We start from the raw sequence: 19,362 nt of genomic DNA, 5'->3' as shown, positions 1-19,362 counted from the left end.
AGCAAGAAGTACCCAGTGGAATTCATTGAAGCTAATATCCATCTTGAGCATTTTTGAGCCCATAGGCATTAGAAATAGGTTGTAGTCTCAGCAGGTTCATGAACATAGTCTGTACATTTACCACGTGTTATTGTTTCCATATGAGACGCTGATTTCTACTCATATATGGGAACTCGGTGGGTGATATTACTTTATTACCAAGAGTGACTTAATGGATCTACTTTTATTGGATAGAGTGATGTCACAGCTGGCATGGCCAGGGCAAGACTGCCTGCCTGCTCTTACAGTAAATTCACCCTGATAGGTTCTACCTTTCTCCCGTGCAATATTCCATCTCTGCTTTATACTAGAATAAAATAATATAGAATAAAACACCTAGCATAGAATAGAAAGTTGTCTTCTGCTTCTTCTGTATATTTACATTTGATTCTGAGGTAGATTTGAGCAAATGTCAGCCATTTTTGGACTCAGAAGTAGCAGAAGTAGCTCTTCATATGTTAGGAAAATAGACCCTGCCAGATTATATCTCTCAGTAAAGCCAGATTAGAAACCAGAGACAAACAGCCCACTGGGCACAGATGTCAATTCAATGTCTATTCCACGTTGGTTCAACGTCATGATTCAACCAGTGTGTGCCAAGTGGGAGAGAAGGTCAGTCATCTGTCTGCGGCTCCTGTGTTCAGGGTGGTGACGTCTTGACCTTCTATTCCCCATTCTGTCCCATGTGACAAGGTTCCGGGGCTCTCCGCTGACCTTCAGTACCTCAGCTGTAGAACACACTGTCTCATTGAGTGGAGGAGATCAGGGGACAGATTAGAAGCTCAGCTTTCATCCCAAAGGGGAAATGAATCACTACTGGTACTCTACTAGTTACTTGTATATCTAATTTGTGTGTGTGTGTGTGTGTGTGTGTGTGTGTGTGTGTGTGTGTGTGTGTGTGTGTGTGTGTGTGTGTGTGTGTGTGTGTGTGTGTGTGTGTGTGTGTGTGTGTGTGTGTGTGTGTGTGTGTGTGTGTGTGTGTGTGTGTGTGTGTGTGTGTGTGTGTTTAGAGGCGGATGTGCTGTGTCTGCATTACATCTGATTAGAAAACATTATATATTCATATCACTTTATTACATTTATCAGAAGTTGAGGTGTGATGCTGGTTCTCACAGTATTACTTACCCAGATGATGACAAACAATAGGCCCCCAGACGATCAAAGATTTCCTGCTCTCACATCACTGAGGCACTTTTTGCTTTGTTCTCCCTCTCTCTATTCCTACCCCACTTCTGTAATGTTTTCTCTCCTAATTCTCTCTTGGTCCATCCCTCCTCTCCCTCTTTTTCCAGGAGTTGTGCAGAAGGGAAGTGAAGGAAGAGCAGGTCCTGGACCATAAGTGCCCCCTACAGGGTGAGTAGAGAAAGACGGCATTATAAATATGCATTATAAACTTAACATCATACTCAATGATTAATATGTTTGATTCAGTATGATTCATATCTTTACTAAGCATACCCCTTTCTTGTCTGGGAAAAAGGACATTTGTTTTATATTTGTACGCGAATGCCTTAAACATGGGATACTATGTGTGTATTATCGTCTGTAAACAGCAAATACCCATTCAATGAGAATGTGATAGATTGAGTCGACACAAGCATTCCCAGCCCAAGGCTAATGAGAATGTGATAGATTGAGTCGACACAAGCTTTCCCAGCCCAAGGCTAATGAGAATGTGATAGATTGAGTCTACACAAGCTTTCCCAGCCCAAGGCTAATGAGAATGTGATAGATTGAGTCGACACAAGCTTTCCCAGCCCAAGGCTAGTGAGAATGTTGTAGATTGAGTCGACACAAGCTTTCCCAGCCCAAGGCTAATGAGAATGTGATAGATTGAGTCTACACAAGCTTTCCCAGCCCAAGGCTAATGAGAATGTGATAGATTGAGTCGACACAAGCTTTCCCAGCCCGAGGCTAATGAGAATGTGATAGGTTGAGTCGACACAAGCTTTCCCAGCCCGAGGCTAATGAGAATGTGATAGATTGAGTCGACACAAGCTTTCCCAGCCCAAGGCTAATGAGAATGTGATAGATTGAGTCGACACAAGCATTCCCAGCCCAAGGCTAGTGAGAATGTTGTAGATTGAGTCGACACAAGCTTTCCCAGCCCAAGGCTAATGAGAATGTGATAGATTGAGTCGACACAAGCTTTCCCAGCCCAAGGCTAATGAGAATGTGATAGATTGAGTCGACACAAGCATTCCCAGCCCAAGGCTAGTGAGAATGTTGTAGATTGAGTCGACACAAGCTTTCCCAGCCCAAGGCTAATGAGAATGTGATAGATTGAGTCGACACAAGCATTCCCAGCCCAAGGCTAGTGAGAATGTTGTAGATTGAGTCGACACAAGCTTTCCCAGCCCAAGGCTAATGAGAATGTGATAGATTGAGTCGACACAAGCATTCCCAGCCCAAGGCTAGTGAGAATGTTGTAGATTGAGTCGACACAAGCTTTCCCAGCCCAAGACTAATGAGAATGTGATAGGTTGAGTCTACACAAGCATTCCCAGCCCAAGGCTAATGAGAATGTGATAGATTGAGTCGACACAAGCTTTCCCAGCCCAAGGCTAATGAGACTGTGATAGATTGAGTTGACACAAGCTTTCCCAGCCCAAGGCTAATGAGAATGTGATAGATTGAGTCGACACAAGCATTCCCAGCCCGAGGCTAATGAGAATGTGATAGATTGAGTCGACACAAGCATTCCCAACCTGAGGCTAATGAGAATGTGATAGATTGAGTCGACACAAGCATTCCCAGCCCGAGGCTAATGAGAATGTGATAGATTGAGTCGACACAAGCTTTCCCAGCCCAAGGCTAATGAGAATGTGATAGATTGAGTCGACACAAGCATTCCCAGCCCAAGGCTAGTGAGAATGTTGTAGATTGAGTCGACACAAGCTTTCCCAGCCCAAGGCTAATGAGAATGTGATAGATTGAGTCGACACAAGCATTCCCAGCCCAAGGCTAGTGAGAATGTTGTAGATTGAGTCGACACAAGCTTTCCCAGCCCAAGGCTAATGAGAATGTGATAGATTGAGTCGACACAAGCTTTCCCAGCCCAAGGCTAATGAGAATGTGATAGGTTGAGTCGACACAAGCATTCCCAGCCCAAGGCTAATGAGAATGTGATAGATTGAGTCGACACAAGCATTCCCAGCCCAAGGCTAGTGAGAATGTTGTAGATTGAGTCGACACAAGCTTTCCCAGCCCGAGGCTAATGAGAATGTGATAGATTGAGTCTACACAAGCTTTCCCAGCCCAAGGCTAATGAGAATGTGATAGATTGAGTCGACACAAGCTTTCCCAGCCCGAGGCTAATGAGAATGTGATAGGTTGAGTCGACACAAGCTTTCCCAGCCCAAGGCTAATGAGAATGTGATAGATTGAGTCGACACAAGCTTTCCCAGCCCAAGGCTAATGAGAATGTGATAGATTGAGTCGACACAAGCATTCCCAGCCCAAGGCTAGTGAGAATGTTGTAGATTGAGTCGACACAAGCTTTCCCAGCCCAAGGCTAATGAGAATGTGATAGATTGAGTCGACACAAGCTTTCCCAGCCCAAGGCTAATGAGAATGTGATAGATTGAGTCGACACAAGCATTCCCAGCCCAAGGCTAGTGAGAATGTTGTAGATTGAGTCGACACAAGCTTTCCCAGCCCAAGGCTAATGAGAATGTGATAGATTGAGTCGACACAAGCATTCCCAGCCCAAGGCTAGTGAGAATGTTGTAGATTGAGTCGACACAAGCTTTCCCAGCCCAAGGCTAATGAGAATGTGATAGATTGAGTCAACACAAGCATTCCCAGCCCAAGGCTAGTGAGAATGTTGTAGATTGAGTCGACACAAGCTTTCCCAGCCCAAGACTAATGAGAATGTGATAGGTTGAGTCTACACAAGCATTCCCAGCCCAAGGCTAATGAGAATGTGATAGATTGAGTCGACACAAGCTTTCCCAGCCCAAGGCTAATGAGACTGTGATAGATTGAGTTGACACAAGCTTTCCCAGCCCAAGGCTAATGAGAATGTGATAGATTGAGTCGACACAAGCATTCCCAGCCCGAGGCTAATGAGAATGTGATAGATTGAGTCGACACAAGCATTCCCAACCCGAGGCTAATGAGAATGTGATAGATTGAGTCGACACAAGCATTCCCAGCCCGAGGCTAATGAGAATGTGATAGATTGAGTCGACACAAGCTTTCCCAGCCCAAGGCTAATGAGAATGTGATAGATTGAGTCGACACAAGCATTCCCAGCCCAAGGCTAGTGAGAATGTTGTAGATTGAGTCGACACAAGCTTTCCCAGCCCAAGGCTAATGAGAATGTGATAGATTGAGTCGACACAAGCATTCCCAGCCCAAGGCTAGTGAGAATGTTGTAGATTGAGTCGACACAAGCTTTCCCAGCCCAAGGCTAATGAGAATGTGATAGATTGAGTCGACACAAGCTTTCCCAGCCCAAGGCTAATGAGAATGTGATAGGTTGAGTCGACACAAGCATTCCCAGCCCAAGGCTAATGAGAATGTGATAGATTGAGTCGACACAAGCATTCCCAGCCCAAGGCTAGTGAGAATGTTGTAGATTGAGTCGACACAAGCTTTCCCAGCCCAAGGCTAATGAGAATGTGATAGATTGAGTCTACACAAGCTTTCCCAGCCCAAGGCTAATGAGAATGTGATAGATTGAGTCGACACAAGCTTTCCCAGCCCAAGGCTAATGAGAATGTGATAGATTGAGTCGACACAAGCATTCCCAGCCCAAGGCTAGTGAGAATGTTGTAGATTGAGTCGACACAAGCTTTCCCAGCCCGAGGCTAATGAGAATGTGATAGATTGAGTCGACACAAGCATTCCCAGCCCAAGGCTAGTGAGAATGTTGTAGATTGAGTCGACACAAGCTTTCCCAGCCCGAGGCTAATGCGAATGTGATAGATTGAGTCTACACAAGCTTTCCCAGCCCAAGGCTAATGAGAATGTGATAGATTGAGTCTACACAAGCTTTCCCAGCCCAAGGCTAATGAGAATGTGATAGATTGAGTCTACACAAGCTTTCCCAGCCCAAGGCTAATGAGAATGTGATAGATTGAGTCGACACAAGCTTTCCCAGCCCAAGGCTAATGAGAATGTGATAGATTGAGTCGACACAAGCATTCCCAGCCCAAGGCTAGTGAGAATGTGATAGATTGAGTCTACACAAGCTTTCCCAGCCCAAGGCTAGTGAGAATGTGATAGATTGAGTCGACACAAGCTTTCCCAGCCCAAGGCTAATGAGAATGTGATAGATTGAGTCTACACAAGCTTTCCCAGCCCAAGGCTAATGAGAATGTGATAGATTGAGTCGACACAAGCATTCCCAGCCCAAGGCTAGTGAGAATGTTGTAGATTGAGTCGACACAAGCTTTCCCAGCCCGAGGCTAATGAGAATGTGATAGATTGAGTCTACACAAGCTTTCCCAGCCCAAGGCTAATGAGAATGTGATAGATTGAGTCTACACAAGCTTTCTCAGCCCGAGGCTAGTAAGAATGTTGTAGATTGAGTCGACACAAGCTTTCCCAGCCCAAGGCTAATGAGAATGTGATAGATTAAGTCGACACAAGCTTTCCCAGCCCAAGGCTAATGAGAATGTGATAGATTGAGTCGACACAAGCATTCCCAGCCCAAGGCTAGTGAGAATGTGATAGATTGAGTCTACACAAGCTTTCCCAGCCCAAGGCTAGTGAGAATGTGATAGATTGAGTCGACACAAGCTTTCCCAGCCCAAGGCTAATGAGAATGTGATAGATTGAGTCTACACAAGCTTTCCCAGCCCAAGGCTAATGAGAATGTGATAGATTGAGTCGACACAAGCATTCCCAGCCCAAGGCTAGTGAGAATGTTGTAGATTGAGTCGACACAAGCTTTCCCAGCCCGAGGCTAATGAGAATGTGATAGATTGAGTCTACACAAGCTTTCCCAGCCCAAGGCTAATGAGAATGTGATAGATTGAGTCTACACAAGCTTTCCCAGCCCGAGGCTAGTGAGAATGTTGTAGATTGAGTCGACACAAGCTTTCCCAGCCCGAGGCTAATGAGAATGTGATAGATTGAGTCTACACAAGCTTTCCCAGCCCAAGGCTAATGAGAATGTGATAGATTGAGTCGACACAAGCTTTCCCAGCCCAAGGCTAGTGAGAATGTGATAGATTGAGTCTACACAAGCTTTCCCAGCCCAAGGCTAGTGAGAATGTGATAGATTGAGTCTACACAAGCTTTCCCAGCCCAAGGCTAATGAGAATGTGATAGATTGAGTCGACACAAGCATTCCCAGCCCGAGGCTAATGAGAATGTGATAGATTGAGTCGACACAAGCATTCCCAACCCGAGGCTAATGAGAATGTGATAGATTGAGTCGACACAAGCATTCCCAGCCCGAGGCTAATGAGAATGTGATAGATTGAGTCGACACAAGCTTTCCCAGCCCAAGGCTAATGAGAATGTGATAGATTGAGTCGACACAAGCATTCCCAGCCCAAGGCTAGTGAGAATGTTGTAGATTGAGTCGACACAAGCTTTCCCAGCCCAAGGCTAATGAGAATGTGATAGATTGAGTCGACACAAGCATTCCCAGCCCAAGGCTAGTGAGAATGTTGTAGATTGAGTCGACACAAGCTTTCCCAGCCCAAGGCTAATGAGAATGTGATAGATTGAGTCGACACAAGCTTTCCCAGCCCAAGGCTAATGAGAATGTGATAGGTTGAGTCGACACAAGCATTCCCAGCCCAAGGCTAATGAGAATGTGATAGATTGAGTCGACACAAGCATTCCCAGCCCAAGGCTAGTGAGAATGTTGTAGATTGAGTCGACACAAGCTTTCCCAGCCCAAGGCTAATGAGAATGTGATAGATTGAGTCTACACAAGCTTTCCCAGCCCAAGGCTAATGAGAATGTGATAGATTGAGTCGACACAAGCTTTCCCAGCCCAAGGCTAATGAGAATGTGATAGATTGAGTCGACACAAGCATTCCCAGCCCAAGGCTAGTGAGAATGTTGTAGATTGAGTCGACACAAGCTTTCCCAGCCCGAGGCTAATGAGAATGTGATAGATTGAGTCGACACAAGCATTCCCAGCCCAAGGCTAGTGAGAATGTTGTAGATTGAGTCGACACAAGCTTTCCCAGCCCGAGGCTAATGAGAATGTGATAGATTGAGTCTACACAAGCTTTCCCAGCCCAAGGCTAATGAGAATGTGATAGATTGAGTCTACACAAGCTTTCCCAGCCCAAGGCTAATGAGAATGTGATAGATTGAGTCTACACAAGCTTTCCCAGCCCAAGGCTAATGAGAATGTGATAGATTGAGTCGACACAAGCTTTCCCAGCCCAAGGCTAATGAGAATGTGATAGATTGAGTCGACACAAGCATTCCCAGCCCAAGGCTAGTGAGAATGTGATAGATTGAGTCTACACAAGCTTTCCCAGCCCAAGGCTAGTGAGAATGTGATAGATTGAGTCGACACAAGCTTTCCCAGCCCAAGGCTAATGAGAATGTGATAGATTGAGTCTACACAAGCTTTCCCAGCCCAAGGCTAATGAGAATGTGATAGATTGAGTCGACACAAGCATTCCCAGCCCAAGGCTAGTGAGAATGTTGTAGATTGAGTCGACACAAGCTTTCCCAGCCCGAGGCTAATGAGAATGTGATAGATTGAGTCTACACAAGCTTTCCCAGCCCAAGGCTAATGAGAATGTGATAGATTGAGTCTACACAAGCTTTCTCAGCCCGAGGCTAGTAAGAATGTTGTAGATTGAGTCGACACAAGCTTTCCCAGCCCAAGGCTAATGAGAATGTGATAGATTAAGTCGACACAAGCTTTCCCAGCCCAAGGCTAATGAGAATGTGATAGATTGAGTCGACACAAGCATTCCCAGCCCAAGGCTAGTGAGAATGTGATAGATTGAGTCTACACAAGCTTTCCCAGCCCAAGGCTAGTGAGAATGTGATAGATTGAGTCGACACAAGCTTTCCCAGCCCAAGGCTAATGAGAATGTGATAGATTGAGTCTACACAAGCTTTCCCAGCCCAAGGCTAATGAGAATGTGATAGATTGAGTCGACACAAGCATTCCCAGCCCAAGGCTAGTGAGAATGTTGTAGATTGAGTCGACACAAGCTTTCCCAGCCCGAGGCTAATGAGAATGTGATAGATTGAGTCTACACAAGCTTTCCCAGCCCAAGGCTAATGAGAATGTGATAGATTGAGTCTACACAAGCTTTCCCAGCCCGAGGCTAGTGAGAATGTTGTAGATTGAGTCGACACAAGCTTTCCCAGCCCGAGGCTAATGAGAATGTGATAGATTGAGTCGACACAAGCTTTCCCAGCCCAAGGCTAGTGAGAATGTGATAGATTGAGTCTACACAAGCTTTCCCAGCCCAAGGCTAGTGAGAATGTGAATGTGATGAGAAGATTGAGTCTACACAAGCTTTCCCAGCCCAAGGCTAATGAGAATGTGATAGATTGAGTCGACACAAGCATTCCCAGCCCAAGGCTAGTGAGAATGTTGTAGATTGAGTCGACACAAGCTTTCCCAGCCCGAGGCTAATGAGAATGTGATAGATTGAGTCTACACAAGCTTTCCCAGCCCAAGGCTAATGAGAATGTGATAGATTGAGTCTACACAAGCTTTCCCAGCCCGAGGCTAGTGAGAATGTTGTAGATTGAGTCGACACAAGCTTTCCCAGCCCGAGGCTAATGAGAATGTGATAGATTGAGTCTACACAAGCTTTCCCAGCCCAAGGCTAATGAGAATGTGATAGATTGAGTCGACACAAGCATTCCCAGCCCAAGGCTAGTGAGAATGTGATAGATTGAGTCTACACAAGCTTTCCCAGCCCAAGGCTAGTGAGAATGTGATAGATTGAGTCGACACAAGCTTTCCCAGCCCAAGGCTAATGAGAATGTGATAGATTGAGTCTACACAAGCTTTCCCAGCCCAAGGCTAATGAGAATGTGATAGATTGAGTCGACACAAGCATTCCCAGCCCAAGGCTAGTGAGAATGTTGTAGATTGAGTCGACACAAGCTTTCCCAGCCCGAGGCTAATGAGAATGTGATAGATTGAGTCTACACAAGCTTTCCCAGCCCGAGGCTAATGAGAATGTGATAGATTGAGTCTACACAAGCTTTCCCAGCCCGAGGCTAGTGAGAATGTTGTAGATTGAGTCGACACAAGCTTTCCCAGCCCGAGGCTAATGAGAATGTGATAGATTGAGTCTACACAAGCTTTCCCAGCCCAAGGCTAATGAGAATGTGATAGATTGAGTCGACACAAGCTTTCCCAGCCCAAGGCTAGTGAGAATGTGATAGATTGAGTCGACACAAGCTTTCCCAGCCCAAGGCTAGTGAGAATGTGATAGATTGAGTCTACACAAGCTTTCCCAGCCCAAGGCTAATGAGAATGTGATAGATTGAGTCGACACAAGCATTCCCAGCCCAAGGCTAATGAGAATGTGATAGATTGAGTCGACACAAGCATTCCCAGCCCAAGGCTAGTGAGAATGTTGTAGATTGAGTCGACACAAGCTTTCCCAGCCCAAGGCTAATGAGAATGTGATAGATTGAGTCGACACAAGCATTCCCAGCCCAAGGCTAGTGAGAATGTTGTAGATTGAGTCGACACAAGCTTTCCCAGCCCAAGACTAATGAGAATGTGATAGGTTGAGTCTACACAAGCATTCCCAGCCCAAGGCTAATGAGAATGTGATAGATTGAGTCGACACAAGCTTTCCCAGCCCAAGGCTAATGAGACTGTGATAGATTGAGTTGACACAAGCTTTCCCAGCCCGAGGCTAATGAGAATGTGATAGATTGAGTCGACACAAGCATTCCCAACCCGAGGCTAATGAGAATGTGATAGATTGAGTCGACACAAGCATTCCCAGCCCGAGGCTAATGAGAATGTGATAGATTGAGTCGACACAAGCTTTCCCAGCCCAAGGCTAATGAGAATGTGATAGATTGAGTCGACACAAGCTTTCCCAGCCCAAGGCTAATGAGAATGTGATAGATTGAGTCGACACAAGCATTCCCAGCCCGAGGCTAATGAGAATGTGATAGATTGAGTCGACACAAGCATTCCCAACCCGAGGCTAATGAGAATGTGATAGATTGAGTCGACACAAGCATTCCCAGCCCGAGGCTAATGAGAATGTGATAGATTGAGTCGACACAAGCTTTCCCAGCCCAAGGCTAATGAGAATGTGATAGATTGAGTCGACACAAGCATTCCCAGCCCAAGGCTAGTGAGAATGTTGTAGATTGAGTCGACACAAGCTTTCCCAGCCCAAGGCTAATGAGAATGTGATAGATTGAGTCGACACAAGCATTCCCAGCCCAAGGCTAGTGAGAATGTTGTAGATTGAGTCGACACAAGCTTTCCCAGCCCAAGGCTAATGAGAATGTGATAGATTGAGTCGACACAAGCTTTCCCAGCCCAAGGCTAATGAGAATGTGATAGGTTGAGTCGACACAAGCATTCCCAGCCCAAGGCTAATGAGAATGTGATAGATTGAGTCGACACAAGCATTCCCAGCCCAAGGCTAGTGAGAATGTTGTAGATTGAGTCGACACAAGCTTTCCCAGCCCGAGGCTAATGAGAATGTGATAGATTGAGTCTACACAAGCTTTCCCAGCCCAAGGCTAATGAGAATGTGATAGATTGAGTCTACACAAGCTTTCTCAGCCCGAGGCTAGTGAGAATGTTGTAGATTGAGTCGACACAAGCTTTCCCAGCCCGAGGCTAATGAGAATGTGATAGATTGAGTCTACACAAGCTTTCCCAGCCCAAGGCTAATGAGAATGTGATAGATTGAGTCGACACAAGCTTTCCCAGCCCAAGGCTAATGAGAATGTGATAGATTGAGTCGACACAAGCATTCCCAGCCCAAGGCTAGTGAGAATGTGATAGATTGAGTCTACACAAGCTTTCCCAGCCCAAGGCTAGTGAGAATGTGATAGATTGAGTCGACACAAGCTTTCCCAGCCCAAGGCTAATGAGAATGTGATAGATTGAGTCTACACAAGCTTTCCCAGCCCAAGGCTAATGAGAATGTGATAGATTGAGTCGACACAAGCATTCCCAGCCCAAGGCTAGTGAGAATGTTGTAGATTGAGTCGACACAAGCTTTCCCAGCCCGAGGCTAATGAGAATGTGATAGATTGAGTCTACACAAGCTTTCCCAGCCCAAGGCTAATGAGAATGTGATAGATTGAGTCTACACAAGCTTTCCCAGCCCGAGGCTAGTGAGAATGTTGTAGATTGAGTCGACACAAGCTTTCCCAGCCCGAGGCTAATGAGAATGTGATAGATTGAGTCTACACAAGCTTTCCCAGCCCAAGGCTAATGAGAATGTGATAGATTGAGTCGACACAAGCTTTCCCAGCCCAAGGCTAGTGAGAATGTGATAGATTGAGTCTACACAAGCTTTCCCAGCCCAAGGCTAGTGAGAATGTGATAGATTGAGTCTACACAAGCTTTCCCAGCCCAAGGCTAATGAGAATGTGATAGATTGAGTCGACACAAGCATTCCCAGCCCAAGGCTAGTGAGAATGTTGTAGATTGAGTCGACACAAGCTTTCCCAGCCCGAGGCTAATGAGAATGTGATAGATTGAGTCTACACAAGCTTTCCCAGCCCAAGGCTAATGAGAATGTGATAGATTGAGTCTACACAAGCTTTCCCAGCCCGAGGCTAGTGAGAATGTTGTAGATTGAGTCGACACAAGCTTTCCCAGCCCGAGGCTAATGAGAATGTGATAGATTGAGTCTACACAAGCTTTCCCAGCCCAAGGCTAATGAGAATGTGATAGATTGAGTCGACACAAGCTTTCCCAGCCCAAGGCTAATGAGAATGTGATAGATTGAGTCGACACAAGCATTCCCAGCCCAAGGCTAGTGAGAATGTGATAGATTGAGTCTACACAAGCTTTCCCAGCCCAAGGCTAGTGAGAATGTGATAGATTGAGTCGACACAAGCTTTCCCAGCCCAAGGCTAATGAGAATGTGATAGATTGAGTCTACACAAGCTTTCCCAGCCCAAGGCTAATGAGAATGTGATAGATTGAGTCGACACAAGCATTCCCAGCCCAAGGCTAGTGAGAATGTTGTAGATTGAGTCGACACAAGCTTTCCCAGCCCGAGGCTAATGAGAATGTGATAGATTGAGTCTACACAAGCTTTCCCAGCCCAAGGCTAATGAGAATGTGATAGATTGAGTCTACACAAGCTTTCCCAGCCCGAGGCTAGTGAGAATGTTGTAGATTGAGTCGACACAAGCTTTCCCAGCCCGAGGCTAATGAGAATGTGATAGATTGAGTCTACACAAGCTTTCCCAGCCCAAGGCTAATGAGAATGTGATAGATTGAGTCGACACAAGCTTTCCCAGCCCAAGGCTAGTGAGAATGTGATAGATTGAGTCGACACAAGCTTTCCCAGCCCAAGGCTAGTGAGAATGTGATAGATTGAGTCTACACAAGCTTTCCCAGCCCAAGGCTAATGAGAATGTGATAGATTGAGTCGACACAAGCATTCCCAGCCCAAGGCTAATGAGAATGTGATAGATTGAGTCGACACAAGCATTCCCAGCCCAAGGCTAATGAGAATGTTGTGTTTTTCACAGTGGTACTGCCACCAGAGGAGAAGGAGAGCTCCATCCACCTTCCATTCAGACAGCCCAGGAAGAGAAACAGCCATGTTGACGTGAGCTTCAAAAGGACAATCTATATAGATAACAGAGTAGTTTATTACTGGTATATACAGTAAAGCAGGGGTTTGTTTGATGAGAATAATATGGTACAATTGTGTTTGTTCATCCGTTGTGTTTGTTCATGGTTACAGGACACAGAGTGCACCGTGGTGTTGGAGGATGACACTCGGCAAGAGAGGGTTTTTACACTGTATCACTTTGACAACAGCGGTAAAGTCACCAAGCAGGTACAGCAGCTTCACACGCCGACAACAAGCAACTGTTGCACATAATACGCTTTCTCTTTAGATTAAGATAACTATGCTTCCCTGCTAATGGTGTGTGTGTGTGTGTGTGTGTGTGTGTGTGTGTGTGTGTGTGTGTGTGTGTGTGTGTGTGTGTGTGTGTGTGTGTGTGTGTGTGTGTGTGTGTGTGTGTGTGTGTGTGTGTGTGTGTGTGTGTGTGTGTGTGTGTGTGTGTGTGTGTGTGTGTGTGTGTGTGTGTGTGATGATGTGCACGTGTGTGCGCGTGTATGTGCCTGGCTGAACAATGATGTGTGCGTGTGTTACAGGGTATGTGCAGTCTCATGCAGTCCATCTATGAGGTGGTTGAAGCGTCGGCCAAGCAGCCGTCCTGTAGCAGCACAGCCCTGAAGGTCAAACTGGTGGTAGGCCCCTCCAGCAGCTCTGGCCGGGGCTCTAGAACAGGTGACAGAATGGAGGTCCAGCAGGAGGAGGCTGGGAGCCCAGAGAGGATTTTTCACTGTGTGGATGAAAACACAGAACGCAGGAACCACTACTTAGACCTAGCTGGGGTAGAGAACTATTCCTCCAAGTTTGACAATGCAGGTAGGTACACAATGACCATTTTCAGCACTTTTGAGGCACTAAAGTCAACATGTTTTTACTGAAAATACACCAAAGATGAATGACATTCAACAAAGAGAAATGGCAACATAACATGATGTTTGTTGTCCATCCTCTGCAGACGCCCCCTCTCGGGAGACCAGAGTGGACGCACGCTCAGACCAGCAGCACCGCTCAGTGTTGGTAGGGGAGAACTGCGGCGCAACTGAGTCCAGAGGTAGGGGCCTCTCCTTCAACAGGTCTCTCAGGGGCCACGTCAAGGCAGTGGAAAGAGACAGAGGAAGTGGAGGAGGAGGAGGGGGAGGAGGACGTGGGGGCAAATCAAGCAAGCTCCATGGCCACCAGCCCTTCATGTGGTGCCACTCCTCCCAGCCACACTTCCAGCCCCAACTCCCCTTACAGCACAGCCACAGTAAGAGGCTTCGCTCCAGGGCTAGAGAAGCTGGGTCCCCCTCCAGAACCCTCCACCACCTACACCAGCCTGCTTCTCAAGCTCAGCCAGGGGGAGAGAGGGAGATGCTGCCCAGCCTGCCTGCCTTGTATGGGGGCTTGGTCTCCCTGGCTCAGAGGCATGAGCACCACCACGAGCACCATCACCACCACCACCATCACTACCACTACCACCCCCCGACATGACTGCAGTCTGCACTCCACTCAGGGATACAGAGACTGAGAGAAACACCTCCCTGTGGTTTAGCCCATAGCTAGGGCCCTGAGCCATTCCTGGTCAGGTCAGGTGGGCCTTAGATATAGTATAGGGCTGTGGGACACCACCACTCTCCATGCTAAGGAGTAATAGCAACTCCGTACAAAAATGAACTGTTATGCCTTGTGTTGATAACTGAGTTTCATGTTGAATGTGCCATGTTGAATATGCTACTCACCTTTGGAAGCCCTCTAAACTGATGTTTCTTCTCAGGTTTTTATAGTGGAGGCTGCTGAGGGTAGAACAGCTTATAATAATGGCCAGAATGGAGCAAATGGAACGGAAACCATGTGTTTGATATATTTGATACCATTCCACTGAATCCGCTCCAGTTATTACCACAAGTCTGTTCTCCCCAATTAAGGTGCCACCAACCTCCTGTGATTACAACTTACATTTAATATAATTAATGAATACCTTCATTAAGGCAAATATTTAATCCGTTACATCCCTGTATTAGAGTTGATGCAGTATGCTTTATATTGTTTGTATTTTGATGTATTAAAGCATGATCAACTTTGTTTGTGTTCATTGTAGTGTGTCAATTGAAAATTACACACTCTCTAATGAAGGCTGATGCTTTCAAATTTGGCAATATGAAAAATCTAAATAAAATAAACATTTGCAAGAAACAAAAAAGCAATACACACTGTTTATGGCGTGTGGAATTTGTCAAATGTGTTTCTCTCTCATGGCCACTTGTCATCAAAGTATTTGGAACACTGGAGGTTCCAGTGTTAGAACACTTTGGAGGTTCCAGTGTTAGAACACTCTGGAGGTTCCAGTGTTAGAACACTCTGGAGGTTCCAGTGTTAGAACACTCTGGAGGTTCCAGTGTTAGAACACTTTGGAGGTTCCAGTGTTAGAACACTCTGGAGGTTCCAGTGTTAGAACACTCTGGAGGTTCCAGTGTTAGAACACTCTGGAGGTTCCAGTGTTAGAACACTCTGGAGGTTCCAGTGTTAGAACACTCAGGAGGTTCCAGCGTTAGAACACTCTGGAGGTTCCAGCACTCAGGAGGTTCCAGTGTTTCTGGAGGTTCCAGTGTTAGAACACTCTGGAGGTTCCAGCATTAGAACACTCTGGAGGTTCCAGCGTTAGAACACTCAGGAGGTTCCAGTGTTAGAACACTCAGGAGGTTCCAGTGTTAGAACACTCTGGAGGTTCCAGTGTTAGAACACTCAGGAGGTTCCAGCATTAGAACACTCTGGAGGTTCCAGTGTTAGAACAATCAGGAGGTTCCAGCGTTAGAACACTCTGGAGGTTCCAGTGTACTCAAATTAATGTTTTCGTAACCGGTCAAGTTACGCTATGACGTCTGATCCACCGTTGCTTTGGACTTGATAAACAGTTTAGCCTTCAGTAAATCTATCATTTCATCGTGAGCATGTTGCCAATGTTACCCTGTACGGCAGTAATATACATGTAGCAGTACTGTGTTTTCTATGTTTGTTTACATTGCTTTGCTGTTATTGTCACTGGGGTTTATGTATAGATTGATGGCATAGACAGGTCATTTCAATGTTGGCGGTATGTAAGGATCTTGGGCCTCATGTTGTAAGCAGTAGGCTAGGAAAGGTTGTTGCTGCTCGGCGTTTGGTGTGGATTGTAAATAGATTCCCTGTTCACGAGTTGAAGGGAATGAGACGGCTGTTTCTAAAAATAGTCCTCCCACTCACCTACCACGTGCCCCAAGCCTCTCTTTCACAACATGATACCACAGCATAACGAGGTCCAGACAGATATACAGTACTGGCAGAGACAAAGAATCAACACACAGAGAGACCCTCGGGGAGAGAGCAGCAACACAAACACATCCAGTTACAGGGGATGATTGGTTGATCCTAACACTTCAAGACCCAGACCTCGAGGACAGGTAGAACATAGAAGAGAGAGCCATGAAAAGTCTCAGGTTCCTCGCTGCTGAGGGGTTCGCCCAGAGTGGCCAGAGAGCCAGGGAGAACCTCAGTTGTGTGTCGTTCAACCTCTACCCGCTCCTCTTCAAGGCCTGCTACATGCACGAGATGGCTCTCCTCCTCCACGACCTCGTCCAAACCTGGCCCCTGCACGAGCTTAACCTGCAAAGGCTCCTGGGAAAGACGGTGGACTGCCAGGAGGATCTGACCTCATGTACCTGCCGGCTGTGCCTGGAATCTCTGCTGACTGGCCTGAAGGTAGGCTTACTATGTGTTCTGGTGTTATTTTCTTTAAAGCTGCAATCTATAATTTTCACTGGTCAAAAGTGCTACTTGTGAACTGAGGCACTGGGTCTTGGCCAATGTGACACGTTTTTTGTTTTCCTTCAAGTCTGAATGTGCTTGTAGTTACTTGAATTTCCACTGGGGCAATAAACATTTACAATTTACATCATATAAGGGCCTATGTGTTTGATTTGTAAGAAAAATTCCCATTTTATGGCAATAAACAGCTAGATTCTATGTTCCATCTCCAGTCCTATGTACTGCGGCCCCCAGAGACCTACGCCAAGACCCTCCGTGTGGTAGACCTGACTGGACTGAAGGACACAGAGCACCATTCCTGTGCCTGTGGATCCACCCTGGGCCGCTGGGCTCGCACCCATCTCCTCACCCGCATGTGCTACGAGGTCATGGTGGCCATCGAGGCAGGTGACGCTGCACCCTCCGCCCTCGAGACTGAAGTGGACGTGCGCCTTAACGGCTTCGTCACTGGGCGGAACTACGAGGTGGTGGCCCAGGCCTTCCTGCTCCTCCGTCACTGCCCCTTGAAGCTGCGCTTCGTTGGGTTCCGAGCCGACTCCCTGGCCCTCAAACAGCTGTTCTACGTGCTGCGTGTGGCCCAACCGGAAGCCATGAGGAGACTCGAGGTGGTCCATAACGTTCACCTGGAGGCCCCGCACCTGGAGTTGCTGTTGTCCCGGATGGAGTTCCCCCAGCTGCAGTCCCTGACGCTGCCTGCAGGGGCGATGGACGTGCGAAGGCTGGGCTCGGATGAGGATGACCTGCTGGCGACCATTGGGGATCTGCTGAGCCGGCTGACTGAACTGACAGAGCTCTACATGGGCTTCTCCACCCTCACCGGACACCTGCGAAGACTGCTAAGGTGCTTGTGTGTGTGTGTGTGTGTGTGTGTGTGTGTGTGTGTGTGTGTGTGTGTGTGTGTGTGTGTGTGTGTGTGTGTGTGTGTGTGTGTGTGTGTGTGTGTGTGTGTGTGTGTGTGTGTGTGTGTATATTAGGTATTGCTGTCTACTTTATATATAGCTCTGGGGGTGTCTATTCAAGCTGATGCATTCCCACTGTGTAAAATGAGGGCTGCAGTACTCAGTGGCATTTTGTTTTTGTTGCTTGGCTGTGAGGGACAATGTAGACAGCTGACTGCTGCTAAATCTGCAGGTCGGCCAGAAACCAAGGGACACTCAACGGCTGACATTGTCTTCTTCCCAAACGGCCCCCAATTCCCTTTATAGTGCACTACTTTTGACCAGAACCCTATGGGCTCTGGTCCAAAGTAGTGCACTTTGAAGGGAATACGGTGTCAATTACAGTGGACACTGAAATATCACTGAAGCCATGACCCAAAACAACAAGCGGACACCTGCACTTGTCCATTAATTAGGCATGCATCGTAAAGCTTTCATATTGCCTTTGCTTTTTTTGTCAAGCATGCATGAAATGAGGAGCACACACACACATACAAACAATTGATAATATTGCAAAATAGTGAACATTTACTATTTTACATTTCTGACCCTCGGCCTTGTCCATAGCCCCCTGATCACCCCACTGCAATGCCTGGAGCTGGCCAACTGTCACCTGAACCGAACAGATATGGCCTACCTGGCCAACAGCCTGCACAGCGAGAACCTGGTCAGTCTGGACATTAGTGGTCATGACGTGTGTGGCCTCTTCCCCACCACCTTCATCAAGCTGCTCCAGCGCTGCGCCGCAACTCTCCACAGCCTCACCCTGGAGGACTGTGACCTGGAGGACGAACACATGGACATCCTGACCCAGGCCCTGGCTCCCTGTCACGGCCTGGAGGAGCTGAAGATACTGGGCAACCCTCTGAGCGCCATGGCCCTGCGCCACCTCTTCTCCACGCTGGCCGCCGGGTTCCCAGCCCTGAGGTACGTGGAGCTGCCAGTGCCCAGGGACTGCTACCCAGAGGACGTGTCCTACCCCATGGATGAGACGGTGCTGCTGCAGTACGACAGGGAGATGTTCCAGGACGTCAGGGATCAACTGATGGGGATCCTTCAGGGGGCGGGGAGGGGGAACGTAGAGGTGGTTACCCCCTTGTTGGGCGCTTATGACGCAGATATCAACGAGACCAGTAACGAGCTGGGGGTGTCCATGGTGAAATCCTTCAATAGCGTCATTGGAAACTTTATTGATACAATTACAGCCCTGGACAACAGGAGATCCAACAAAGAGGTTGATTAAAGTTCCGGTAGAATACCAGAGGGAGGGTAATCGAGGGTTAATAGAGCAAGGGTTTGTGCAATACAAGTGGCTCATCTCAATTGTCTATAGTGGCTTCCCACTTAATTTCCACTGATCAAAACAAGTCTAAGAAATCAGTGCAAATAAAGGGAAGGAGACAGAGACGGCTTTAGACTATTGGGATGACTGAAGGCCTTGAGTAATGTTTCCTATCCATACGTACCAATTCATCTGTACTTGTAACAGATATTTTGACAAATGTATTGCCCCTTTATCGGGGGATTTTTTGACCTGCAACTGAACCTAGATTATAGTATAGATTGAATTGTCCTTTGGTCTTCCATTCATGAGTGGAAATTATAGTAAAGCATTGAATGCTTAGTTAAGAATAGTACTACTTGTATACTGAACATGTATTTACATGTACTGTATATATTTCAGTTTAGATGTATCTTGTATATTATGACATGTATATGTGACCAGAGTGAAAGTTTGTTTTTACAAAAGTGCTACAAAATGTGGGATTAAAACTGACTTTACTGTAAATACAACTTTATTACTGTGGGGATCAAATCCTGATTTGCTTTAAAAAATAAAAATCCTTCTCACTCAC

At 46.8% G+C, this 19,362-nt stretch overlaps 2 protein-coding genes across 2 annotated transcripts in view; both read left to right on the top strand.

Annotated features, from left to right (window-relative positions):
• LOC124012159 (protein naked cuticle homolog 2-like) overlaps positions 1–14,849 on the top strand; it is a 22,341-nt gene extending 7,492 nt beyond the window's left edge. The window contains exons 4-8 of the mRNA XM_046325633.1: positions 1,332–1,392; positions 12,691–12,770; positions 12,909–13,004; positions 13,328–13,604; positions 13,744–14,849. Of these exons, the coding sequence (XP_046181589.1) occupies positions 1,332–1,392; positions 12,691–12,770; positions 12,909–13,004; positions 13,328–13,604; positions 13,744–14,258 (1,029 nt within the window). The 3' untranslated portion in view covers positions 14,259–14,849. The remainder of the gene's footprint in view (positions 1–1,331; positions 1,393–12,690; positions 12,771–12,908; positions 13,005–13,327; positions 13,605–13,743) is intronic.
• Positions 14,850–16,060: 1,211 nt separating this feature from the next.
• On the top strand, positions 16,061–19,361 carry LOC124012157 (leucine-rich repeat-containing protein 14B-like). Its single transcript, XM_046325630.1, has 3 exons — positions 16,061–16,502; positions 16,781–17,409; positions 18,074–19,361. The coding sequence occupies exons 1-3, from the start codon at positions 16,227–16,229 to the stop codon at positions 18,747–18,749; spliced, it is 1,581 nt and encodes a 526-aa protein (XP_046181586.1). The 5' UTR covers positions 16,061–16,226; the 3' UTR covers positions 18,750–19,361.
• The last annotated feature ends 1 nt before the right edge of the window (position 19,362 follows it).

This window comes from Oncorhynchus gorbuscha, linkage group LG24 (assembly GCF_021184085.1).
Source record: "Oncorhynchus gorbuscha isolate QuinsamMale2020 ecotype Even-year linkage group LG24, OgorEven_v1.0, whole genome shotgun sequence".
NCBI lineage: Eukaryota > Metazoa > Chordata > Actinopteri > Salmoniformes > Salmonidae > Oncorhynchus > Oncorhynchus gorbuscha.
The sequence above is the reverse complement of the archived record's forward strand: the minus strand, read 5'-3'. Positions and strand labels throughout refer to the sequence as shown.

Coding starts and splice junctions, on each gene's coding strand:
- LOC124012157 (XM_046325630.1), top strand. CDS start 16,227: ATGAAAAGTCTCAGGTTCCTCGCTGCTGAGGGGTTCGCCCAGAGTGGC. Junction 16,503..16,780: donor CTCTGCTGACTGGCCTGAAG/GTAGGCTTACTA, acceptor TTCCATCTCCAG/TCCTATGTACTGCGGCCCCC. Junction 17,410..18,073: donor CACCTGCGAAGACTGCTAAG/GTGCTTGTGTGT, acceptor CCTTGTCCATAG/CCCCCTGATCACCCCACTGC.